The sequence below is a fragment of the Peromyscus eremicus genome, chromosome 1 (assembly GCF_949786415.1).
Source record: "Peromyscus eremicus chromosome 1, PerEre_H2_v1, whole genome shotgun sequence".
NCBI lineage: Eukaryota > Metazoa > Chordata > Mammalia > Rodentia > Cricetidae > Peromyscus > Peromyscus eremicus.
The window spans coordinates 196,517,092-196,529,601 of record NC_081416.1 but is presented as its reverse complement, the minus strand read 5'-3'; the positions used below and the strand labels follow the sequence as shown (position 1 = coordinate 196,529,601).

General features: G+C 39.6%; 2 protein-coding genes across 2 annotated transcripts; one reads left to right on the top strand and one right to left on the bottom strand.

Annotated features, from left to right (window-relative positions):
- Window positions 1-5,351: 5,351 nt before the first annotated feature.
- On the bottom strand, window positions 5,352-6,305 carry LOC131902748 (vomeronasal type-1 receptor 4-like). Its single transcript, XM_059253733.1, has one exon. It carries the CDS (start codon window positions 6,270-6,272, stop codon window positions 5,352-5,354), a length of 921 nt encoding a protein of 306 aa, XP_059109716.1. The 5' UTR covers window positions 6,273-6,305.
- A 4,838-nt stretch (window positions 6,306-11,143) lies between these two features.
- LOC131902747 (small ribosomal subunit protein eS4, X isoform-like) lies at window positions 11,144-11,985 on the top strand. The gene has a single exon (XM_059253732.1). It carries the CDS (start codon window positions 11,144-11,146, stop codon window positions 11,933-11,935), a length of 792 nt encoding a protein of 263 aa, XP_059109715.1. The 3' UTR covers window positions 11,936-11,985.
- Window positions 11,986-12,510: the final 525 nt, after the last annotated feature.

Here is a 12,510-nt window from a genome sequence, read left to right as displayed (position 1 = left end):
GTCAACTGACACACTGGGCAGGATCCTGAGCATAGGAAATCTCAAAGCCTGCACCCACAGTTACACACTTCTTTCAACAGACCATACCCACTCCAGCAAAGCCATACCTCCTAATACTGCCACTCCTTATGATATTATGTGGGCCAGTTACATTCAAACTACCACAGCTACCATGACTGGTTTTCTAAAAGCACTCTATTTGTTTGGTTGAATTATATGCTGTGAAATTAATATGTTGAGGTTTTCATCAGAAAGACTGTTGTCTCAATTCAAAAAACTTCTTGATCTCAGCACAAAGACAGAACCCTAAATGTCATAATCCCAAAAAAGGTATGAAATTCAGTGATTAAAAATTCTGAAATCTAATGTCCTCTAAAACCATAATGCTGAAATTTTTGAGTGTTAAAATCTCTATGAGAATAGCAGAATATCATTAGGAGTCATTTGTATTGATACATTTTTTTCTTAAACAGTTTTACCCTAGTTCTCTGGCCACTTAGTCTCTGGTTCTTGCTTACTCAAGCATTGTTGGGTATGGTCTTCTTTCTCATGGAGTGTGACTTATGTCATATTAAGTGTTGGTTGGCTACTCTCACCAATTTGTGCCACAATTGCCCTAGAGTATTTCGCAGGCAGGAAAGATTACAGGTCAAAGATTTTGTGACTGGGTTCGTATTTACATTTCTCTGTTGGTTTTCTGCAGAGTACCTTCCTGCTCCAATGAGACTAGAATGTAGAAGTGAAGGCTCCATGTAGACACCAGTTCTCCTTCTCCATATTCAATTCAATTTGTGTGGGTGTTTTCCTCAGCACTGGGACCCCATAGCCACTTTGAGGAAAACAATCTTTGTGTCAGTAACAGCCTAGGTTGTTTGGGGATTTCCATGGAACCCCATTCTTATCACTACTGCCTGAAGGCAAACTCAACAGTGACATACACCTTAAGCTCTCTCACCACAACTTCAACTTCCCTCACTGCTACTCTCTTACCATAATGGACTCTGCCTTTGGACTGCTGTGAATAAAACTTTCCTTATTTGATTTGCCTTTGTCTGGCATTTTGTCACAGTAACAAGAAGGAGAAATAACACATCCATCAAATACTTTCCCTTGTTTCCTAGGTTGCTATGTCTTTGCTGCTTTGTAGGATATGGTGTGTGTGTATTTGTGTGTGTGTCTGTGTGTGTGTGTGTGTGTGTGTGCTTTTTGAAAGCAACATGTTTTTCCAATTCCGTATTTTGAAAATCTTTCCTCTAAATTTCTAATGGTAATTCAACACTTCCAAAGAAGCAAAAGTGAGAAGTGAGAAGTTTTATTATTTTAGCTAATTGTCTTTTTTAAAAAAATGTTATGATGTGAGATAATTTCAAGCTCATAGAAAAACTGCAAACCTAGAAAAAAGTTTTCTCATCCAATTTTACTCATATTCTAATGCAAGATAATACTGTTTCCTGGGAAAGTGGATATTCTGGAGGCAAAATGGTTGCCTGGCAAATGCAGTGCCCTAGGATCCAGACCTAGCATAGTTTACAACATATGCCAAACAAAGAGCTTATGACAAATTTCCTACCAGAAACAGTATTGCGCCATGTAACCACAGTTGAATTATGGAAACCCATATATTTCTATCTGTGTAGCAACATGGTCCCATCTCTTAACACCTTTCATATTTTCCCAATAATCAAAAAGTTTCCTCCTTGTGGTAGCAGAATAAAAGCACTCTCCTGAAATATCTAAGCCAAGACTAACTGTAGCATTTAGTAACCTTCCTTCTTTAGAGCATGTTCACATCCAAATTGTGTTTTACGGAAATAAGATGCAGTAATAAGACAAGCTACTGACTAGAAGAAACAACAAAATGAGAATAAAATTTTCAGATGCTTTGGGGTTGGAAGATCAAATGGTAATTTCTGTAAGATGCAGAGAAAACTCACAGATAATGCATTAGAAAAGAGATTAAGAATTAAATCAGAGAAGATTTAAAAATGCTCAGTTTCATACAAACACAACTAAGGAAAATTGTCCTGTTTCTTGAAATGGGCAAATGGAAGAAAAACTAAAGATGAGCTATCTGAATGAAAGAAACTTAAACGTGTAGAAACAGACTGTCTAAACAGACTCAAGGAGGGCACTCATGGTTTGGTGGTGTCACTGTTATTTAGAAATAATATGTCAATACCTGTTAACAATGGTGTTAAACTCAGGATTGAAAGTCTCTGTCCCATGTCCACGTATTTGTTGTTGTTGTTGTTGTTGTTGTTGTTGTTGTTTTGTTTTGTTTTTGGTATTTGGTATTTGGTTTTTGGTTTTTGGTTTTTTCGAGACAGGGTTTCTCTATGTAGCTTTGTGCCTTTCCTGGATCTCTCTCTGTAGACCAGGCTGGCCTTGAACTCACAAAGAACTGCCTGCTTCTGCCTCCCGAGTGCTGAAATTAAAGGCATGCACCACCACCGCCTGGCTTGTTTTGTTTTGTTTTTTTATTTTTATTTATTTTTTATTTTTTCCATGTGTTCACATGTAGTGCCCCCACGCCATGAGAAGATGAAGCTTTTATCCCCCAGTGAGAAGGACTTGGGTGATTGTACATTCTCTAGGGACCAGAAGACCCGGGCTATACCCATCTTTTCTTTGCAGAAAAAGAGAAATTTTCTCCAAGGAAAATTAGTATAAATAAAGTATATTATTAATTTTACTCCACAGGGAAAAGCTGGAGGTTAGAGGAATATTTTCATGAAGAAATGAGTTTGAGTAACAAATAGAATTATACACAAATAAAACATTTTCATAAACCTTCTAGAAAATGGATGTACAGGACATGGCATGGAGCAGCTAGGGTCATGGAGATAGTCATGTGAATAAAATGAACCAAATGTGACACAGGGTGGTGGAGACAGGCTTTAATTATTTTTTTATTTTAAAGCATGTCTTAATTGTACAGAGCAATAGATTGCATCATGATATTTTCACACATGTGCATTAGTTGTTTGTGTCCTGTAGTGGGTAACCATTCCAGCTTTGATCTGGAAGTTCCAACCTCCATTGAGACTTCAGCAACTGTCACGCCTACAAGGCGGGGCCAAGGGAGGCGCCTGGGGACCCGAGAGCTGGATTGGCAGAGAAGCTCTCCGTTCCAGGACCCTGGATGGTGGAGGTGGACAAAGCAGAGCTCCAGAGAACACCGCTGGACTGTGATACACCTTCCCTAGACCCCGCGACCTACTTATCCCTTAATTTGTAAGTTACGCCATTAAATAAATCTCCTTTTAACTACGTGGCGTGGCCTTAATAATTTCACCAATATCTGGTGCCCAACGTGGGGCAAATTCCAAAGGCCTGGGTGGCTCCTGCCCTCAGCCTCCTCCCCGGCTTGCGGGTACCTAAACCCGCCTGCAAAGTTCCATATAACCAGGGAACACCTACACGGATCCATTCCCGAAAAAGGGAGCAGCTAGTCCTGTCTCAGCTCCCTAGCTTAGCCTCGAAACCAGCGAAAGAGGCACTCCCCCGCTTCCTGAGTGCCGGCTCCAGCTCCCGCCATCTTGACTCCAGCGAGCTGCAGTCAGCCAAGATCACCAGCAGGCCCTGCTTTGGAGCTGTACCATCGCCACCTGCTGGCTGAAAAGTGCTACTACACCCCCCAAAACCAGGAAAGGTAAGTAAAAGTACCTGATAATTTTACACCTTAAAATTGACTAACAAATTTTGAGTAATTCTTGTAATATGGCTGACAACATTACCTCACAAGAATTTGAAAACCTTTTTGCCTGTATGATGAATGACATCTTCCTGGAAATATACGATCTTCCTAAGGCATATCTGGCCTGTACCATTTTGGCATTCATTGTAATAATCCACACAGTGTTCAAACACTGGTTTAAAAACAAGAACAAAGATGAGTCATTATTGGGACTGATACAGGCTTTAAGCGAGAGCAATGAAGGCTTACAGAAAAAGATTCTATCTCTGGAATCTGCTTTAATGGATAGCAATGGGACCTTAGAGAAAAAGATTCTCTCTCTGGAATCTGCTAACCAGGATTTACAGGCTTTCAAAACTAACAATGAAGGCTTGCAGAAAAAGATTCTATCTCTGGAATCTGCGTTAAAGGATAACCATGAGACCTTAGAGAGAAAGATTCTTTCTCTGGAGCTCTGCTTGATCCTGGAACGGAGAGCGTCTCTGCTGATCCAGCTCTCGGGTCCCCAGGCGCCTCCCTTGGCCCCGCCTCGTTGGCGTGACAGTTGCTGAAGTCTCAATGGAGGTTGGAACTTCCAGATCAAAGCTGGAATGGTTACCCACTACAGTGTCCAATTCATTCTTTACTGTCTCGACTGTGTCCCTGTTTCCTGCTCTCTGGTTCTTTTCCTCTTCTCAGTAGTTCATATTTCACTCTGACTCCTTTTTGTTCCTTGACTTCACATGAAAGAAAATGTAATATTTGCATTTCTGAGGCTAATTTTCTTAAGGTGAATTCTGTTCGCTCCATTTTTCTACAACATTTTCAGGCTAGTGATGATGATACTTGAAGGATTATAGTTTCGGCATATGAGAAGAAAAAAAAACAGTATGGAGCTGGAGAGCTGGTTCAGTGGTTAAAGAGCATTTAGTGAATTTCTAGAGGAACTGAGTTTAGTTTCCACCAATCACATTGAATGACTCCTACTACCTGTAATTCAACTTCCAGATTATCCAGCATGCTCTCTTGCCTCTGTGGGCAGCAGGATTCACATGGTAACATACATGTGCTGAGGCACACACAGCTACACAAAATAAAAAAAATGTAATGAAGCTTCTCAGGGCTGGAGAGATGGCTTGGTGCTTAAGAGCACTGGTTGCTCTTCCAGAGGACACAGGCTCTATGTCCAGCACTCAATGGTGGCTCAAAATCACCTGTAACTCCAGTCCTTAATGGTTGAACACCCTCTTCTGAACCTCTGCAGGTTTGCAGTGGTACATAGACAAACATGTTGGAAAAAATACACATGCATGCAAAATAAAAACACCTCATCCACACCCATAAGAACTGAAAATCTGTTCCTGATACTTCAGATAAGATCAGGACTCCCATACATATTTTTTCATGTTGACCTATACTTTGCCAATTGTCACCTAGTAATTTGTATAATATGATGATTCCATGTGTATGAACAATTCTCATTATTGAATAGAAAATTCTGTAAGAAAATGCTATAATAAAATGACATTGATCAGACCATCTGACATAGGAAACAGGTACATGATGCTCAATATCTTCAAATTGCAGTCTTAGCATTACACAAAAGATAAGAAAAAAATATGCCAATATATATGAAAAAACAAACAAACAGGGCTCATGTCAGACTTGGAGGGAGCTAACTCTTACCACAGCAGGGTAAAAACAGGATAGAAATAGACTTGATATTGCTGATGAGAACCAAGGGGCAAACTATGGGAAAGCAAATTTCTAGATATAGAAATACACTTACTCCCCATGGCATTGGACCTTTGGAGGAGTTCCTAAAGACAAGCCGAATGGATGACACCGAGTAAGAGATGGCAAATGTGCACACCAGGATGAGGATAGTTTGGATGGCTCTGTCCTCAGGTGAGACTTTCAGAAAGTGGTGAGCACTGTGGATATGCTTGACTTGTCTCTTATGTCGGTAGAGGAGACTCACCATGGAGACACTCGAGCAGGCCATGAGACCCAGACACAGGCCATCAGAGAAGCACAGTAAGAACATATACAGTGCAACTGCCACACTGCCGGAAACAAACCATGAGCAGTATCCATTTCTCACCAAGTTAGTCATATTTTTCCTGTAAACGGGGCCTAATACTCTTGCTGGAGTCAAGATGTTTAACAGCATTTGCACAAGCCAGCTGAGAGAGCAGGAGGGACCAATGTACTTGGTGGCTCTGTGTTTAAACTTGTGCCACCTGGAGTTGCTGGGGCTGATTGTGATTGCTTGGAAGCTACTCAATAGGCACATGACATACAGGGACATCCCTCTCATTACTCGATAAACATACATTATCAATTTACATCCAATGTCATCCAGGAAATCCTTGAATCCAAAGTGTGCCATTGTCTGTGGAATGCCTTTTGTGATGAGAGACAAGCAGTTGGCAAAAGTCAAGTGCTCTAGGATCAGGTCTTTGGGCATTAAATGCTTTCCAGTGAATATCAAAATGACATAGTAAAATAGTATTGAGGAATTGCCAAGCATGCCCACTGTAATCTGAGAGAAGAGGAAAATTCCCATTGCCAAGTTTGCAGGAGCCATTTTCATTCCTATGAAAAAGGTAAATAAAGGTATCCCAGGCAATAGACTCTAGAAATACATTATGAGTGTACATTATTTCATGAAGTTAGCTTAAATACAACATTCACCACTTTATTGGATTTACATAGCTATCTCATTGAAAAAGAATGTTAAAAAGTGTTTTCTTTATAAAAGGAGATTTTCTCTGTTATTGTAAGGGGAAATATTAATATGTTTACTAAAGATGTATGTTTTCCCTGGACATGATGGTAGCACCTTTAATTTTAGGACTCAAGAGACAGAGGCAGACAGATCTATAAATTTGCAGCTAATCCAGTCTATAGAGGCAGTTCCAAGAGAGTGAACTCCACACATAGAGAAACCCATTCTTAAAAATCTAAAGTAAATGAATTAATTAGAATATTAATGTATTCATTGTTTTTTACTAAACAAAATGATTTTGGGTTAATTTCAAAGAACAAATTTTTAAAACGTGCTATTATTCCTGAAACTCACATGAAACAGATTTCAAATTTCACCCAGAGAAACAACAGAAAACACTGAAAATCGTATTTACAATGATTGACTAAATATTCATAATATTTAAAGAATATTTCATTTTAAGATTTGTCTTGTTTTAATTATATGTGTGTTGGGAGCCCCCAAATGAGTGTGAGCGACAACAGAGACCAGAGACTTGGCATCTTCTACAGCTGGATTTGTAGACAGTTGTGAGCCACTGGTAGGAGCTAGGAACTGAACTCACATTCAAGTTAACAGTAGTATGTACTCTTAATCAATGACTGCTCACTCTACCATAAAATGAATATTTGAAACTAAGCTTGAAAAAAACTAAAATATAAAAGAAACAAAAATGGGTTCCAGACTTTGTTAAAATTCCTAAAATCATTTCAGATATATCCAGCTTGCTTCAAAATGAGGCTCATCATCACCAGTAATTAAGGAAATACAATGAGGGGATACACGTTGATGTTTCAAATGACAGATCATCACATACTGTATAAACAAGTATAATTGAAAGAGGTAAACATAAATAAATGTAAGAGATAAAGCTGCTGAGCATATGGAGGAAAAGAACCTTAGTGTAGAATGCATAGATAAGTAAAATGTAGAAGCTATAAATTTAGTGTTGTTATTCTTCTACAAAATTAGAAAATAACTATCAAGATCCATTGGATCTCCAATGTGTTGTGTCATCAACTTTTGTTGTTCTTAATGGCAAATGCTGTTCAAGGATCTGGGGACATGAGCGGATACAAAGCCACACAGGGAATGACTAGTGTTGAGCAAGAGTGATAAATGAGAGATCTGGTATTCCCTACCATTACCCTGCTAAGTCTCAGCTGTTCTCATGAAGAATCTCAGAAAGACACAGTCACTTCTTTCTTGAATGTTTGGTGTGACTCAGTTAGTTGTCAGACATGCTGACCCAGCATGAGTATGTGTAAACTGATATCCACCTGTAAAACAATGGGCCTATGTCTATATCCCCTCACCCTGCAGAAAAAAAAAATAGTGATAAATTACTCAAAAGCTGAAATACTAAAACTCTCAGAGAAAAAAATGTTAGTAATATAAGATATAGGTAGAGGCAACAAGGCTAATGAGTGCAGGAAATGCACCAAGAATAAATGCAAGGAATTGCAGAAATTTAAATGCTTTCTGCACATTAAAGGTTACTACCAGCTAGCTAAGTGGAGATATAACCTACAGAATGGAAGGAAATCATTGACTTTTGTATTTCACTCAGTGGCTTAAAACATAGAATGTATAAAGGAAAATAAAGATTAAACAGTCACTCCACAAACTTTCTAGTCAACAAACAGGTTAATGAAATGGACAAGAATTTCTTTAAAGAAAAACCACACATTTACCAAGTAAATGCTTTTTGAAAATATTCAGCAAAGCCTGGTACATTCAGTTGAAACAGAATAGGAGGTCTTATCCTTTTGGAGAAGGGGATGGGGTAGGTAGATGAGGAGGGGAGGATGAGGGCAGCAGAAGGAGGGATGAGAGCAGGATCTGTGGTTGGTATGTAAAATGAATAATTTTTGAAAGAGAAAAAAGTATTCAACACACTTGGCTACCAGAGAAATGCAAACTACAAATACTTAGAGACTCCATTGTACCCCTCAAAAGATTAACAAGAGAAGAGACAACAACTAATGCTGATGATGTGGAAAAGGAATCCTCACTCTATATTTGTAGGAGGGTAAAGTACTGTGTTCAGTATAGAGATAAATACAAAGATTTTTCAATTAAATTAAAATAGGACTACAATATAACACAGCTATGTAATTTCTGGGCATACACCCAAAGGTCTCTATGTCCTACCAAAGAGATGCTTGCACATCCACATAAGCTGCTACAGTACTCACAATAGTAAGGAAATGATGTCCATCCTAGATGTTCATCTGCAGATACTAGAACTGTGGTATCTATACTCTCTAGAATTTTGTTCATCTGTAAAGGAAAATGAAATCATGAAATTTTCTGGAACTACATAGAAAAGTGGTTATGTGCTATGCAACCAGAAAGGAGATCAAAAGATGAGGAAAAGGGAACTATTGGAGAATGAAGAGGAGGGGAAACAGGGATTTGTGTCATTAAAGTGAAAAGGATTCTAAGGAATATGTAGAGGGTTCAGAGGACATTGGAGGAGCAGAAGAGAAGAGGAGAATCAAAAATAAACTTGTTTGAAAATGTCATAATGAAAGCTAATACTATATATGATAATAAAAATCTAAGCTAAATTAAAAAGATTATGCTTTCAGTGTAAATTATGCCATATAATAATGACAGTTTTGAGGACAACCTGGTCTACAAAGACAGTTCTAGGACAGCCAGGGCTACACAAAGAAACCCTATCTTTAGTTGTGACAGATCCAACACTCCCTCCCCACCTCCAACCCCCCACCACAACATCAAGGCTGTCCAAAGTGTCCCAACATAGGTAATGTGCTCCAAAAAGGCAGCTCATGCACCAGGGATGGATCCTTTCCTACTGCCAGGGGGCCCCTTAAGCAGATCAAACTACATAACTGTCTTGCTTTTGACCTTGTACAAGGAAGGACTTGGGTATTGGTTGGGGGTGAGGACTGAGGGGGCAGGAGGAGGGAAGAGAGGGAGGTCTGCGGTCAGTATGTCAAATGAATAAAATATTTCTTAATAAAAAATTAAAATAAGCTCACAGCTACAAACATAAAAAAGAAAGAAAGAAAACCTTAACATGAAAAATCAAAACCCAAATCAAACCAAAACAAAACATAAAACTGAAAATTTGGAGGAGACATTCAGAAAGAGATAGAGAAAGGGTGAGGGAGATGGAGATGGAGGCAGAGACAGAGACAGAGGCTGACTAAGTATAGATAGATGTAGCTTGAGTTTTCCTGCCTGGCCCACGGTCAGGACAAATCTCTCTCACCCACCAGTCCCACAGCCACTCAGACCCAACCAAATAAACACAGAGACTTATATTGCTTACAAACTGTATGGCCGTGGCAGGCTTCTTGCTAACTGTTCTTATATCTTAAATTAATCCATTTCTATAAATCTATACCTTGCCACATGCCTTGTGGCTTACCGGGATCTTCACATGCGGCTTGTCATGGTGGGGGCTGGCAGTGTCTCTCTCACTCAGCCTTCCACTTCCCAGAATTCTTCTCCTTGTCCCGCCTATACTTCCTGCCTAGCCAATGGCCAATCAGTGATTTATTTACTGACCAATCAGCAACACACTTGACATACAGACCATCCCACAGCGATAGAAGCATGGAAGGAGGTGATATCAGTGATAAGAGAAACTTGGTAACAGCTTTTGGAAAAAAAGGGTTTACACATCCTAGGGAGAATTAGAGACCATCTACTTTTCCTTGACTTGAAAATAGCTCCAATTTTATCCAAAAGCCTTTTCAAGTTCCCACTTTCAAAACCAATACCAGAGTCCCTTTCCCCTACCATGTCTCGTTTTTTTAATCAACTTTGTTTCTATCTATTACTGTATGTGTTTGTCATCCCTCCTTCCCTCTTTCTTTTTTTCCCTCCTTCCTTCTTTTCTTTCCTACTTCCTTCCTCCCCTCTCATCTTCCTTCCTTTCAGCAGAGCGGTTGAAATAATTCTTAATGTAGATATTAAGTACAACTAAGAAAAAGAGGGGCACTAGTGAAGAAAGTAAGGTGATTTCAAGAAGATGTGCATGGCGTCTCCGAGGAGTGCTTTCTAATGTCTTTAGTTCTGGTCACCCACCTCAGTGCTGGATGGTAGCACGATGGTGTGCATCACCGTGAGAGTGAGACTCTGCTATAACTGTGATGAGATATTCTCCCTTATTTAAATGTTCATGATCTCCTGGTGCTCTATCCCAGAGGAGAGGTGATTCCCAGCTCAACACTAGACACATGACAGCATCTCCACAAGGGTCTTAAGGAACTTTTAAACACCTTGGTCCTGAATTCCTGTCAGAAAACAAAATGTGTATGTGTGTGTGTGTGTGTGTGTGTGTGTGAGAGAGAGAGAGAGAGAGAGAGAGAGAGAGAGAGAGAGAGAGAGAGAGAGCAATTAGGAATCAGGACTGAAACTTTTCTGTCTTTCCTTGGAGCACAAAGGGTATGGCAGAGAATCATGCAGAATGAAAAGGGCTTTGTTGCTGTTAAAGTACAAGCAAGTGGCATGATCTTGCCCCTGGAGAGCCTTTCCCTGTCACCCAGCATTCTAGATACTTCAACATCTCAATATTATTTTGCCCTAAAGACACTCAAAAAATTGTTGAGGTGCCTATTAACATGTGAAAGGAATAGATGCCAGGCAATAATCAAATTGGGGGCTAAAATCAATATAATAGATATAAAGATAACGCTCTTTCCGTTCCCAGCACAGCCATGGCTCTTGGTCCCAAGAAACATCTGAAGCATGTAGCAGCTCCAAAACATTGGATGCTGGATAAATTGACCGGCGTATTTGCTTCTCGTCCATCCACTGGCTCTCACAAGTTGAGGGAATGTCTGCCTCTGATCATTTTTCTAAGCAACAGACTTAAGATTGCCCTGACTAGAGATGAAGTGAAAAAGATTTGCATGCAGCGCTTCATTAAGATTGATGGCAAAGTCAGGACTGATATAACCTACCCTGCTGGGTTTGTGAATGTCATCACCATTGACAAGACTGGAGAGAACTTCCGTCTGACCTATGACACCAAGGGTCGATTTGCTGTTCATCATATAACACCTGAGGAGGCCAAGTACAAGTTATGCAAAGTGAGAAAGATCTTTGTGGGCACAAAAAGAATCCCACATCTGGTGACCCATGATGCTCTCACTATTCACTACCCTGATCCCCTCATCAAGGTGAATGACACCATTCAGATTGATTTGGATACAGGCAAAATAACCGACTTCATCAAGTTCGACACCGGTAACCTGTGTATGGTGACTGGAGGTGCTAACTTGGGAAGAATTGGTGTGATCACAAACAGAGAAAGACATACCGGCTCTTTTGATGTGGGTCATGTGAAAGATGCCAATGGCAACAGCTTTGCCACCCGGCTTTCCAACATTTTTGTTATTGACAAGGGCAACAAACCATGGATTTCTCTTCCCCGAGGAAAAGGAATCCGCCTCACCATTGCTGAAGAGAGGGACGAGAGGCTAGCGGCCAAACAGAGCAGTGGGTGAAATGGTCTCTAGGAGACATGCTGGAGGAGTACTTGTACAAGCCTTTCTAGGCAATGTGCTAGATTAAACAGCATGATGAACTAAAAAAAAAGAAATAAAAATAACAATACAATGAATCAATGAAACAAAGAGTTGGTTCTTTGAGAAAATCAACAAGCTAAATAAGCCCTTATACAAATTAACCAAAAAACAGAGAGAGAACATCCAAATTAACAAAATCAGAAATGAAAAGGCAGACATAACAAAAGACAATGAAGAACGCCAAAGAATCATCATGTCATACTTCAAAAACCTGTACTCCATAAAATTGAAAAATCTAAAAGAAATGTACAATTTTCTGGATAGTTAACAACATACTAAAATTAAATCAAGACTAGATAAACAATTTAAATAGACCTATAACCCCTAAGTAAATAGAAACAGTCATTAAAAGTCTCCCCCCCCCAAAAAAAACCCCAGGACCAGATGGTTTCAGTTCAGAATTCTACCACAATTTCAAAGAAGAGCTAATACCAATACTCTTCAAATTGTCCCACACAATAGAAACAGAAGTGCTGTGGGATGGTCTGTATGTC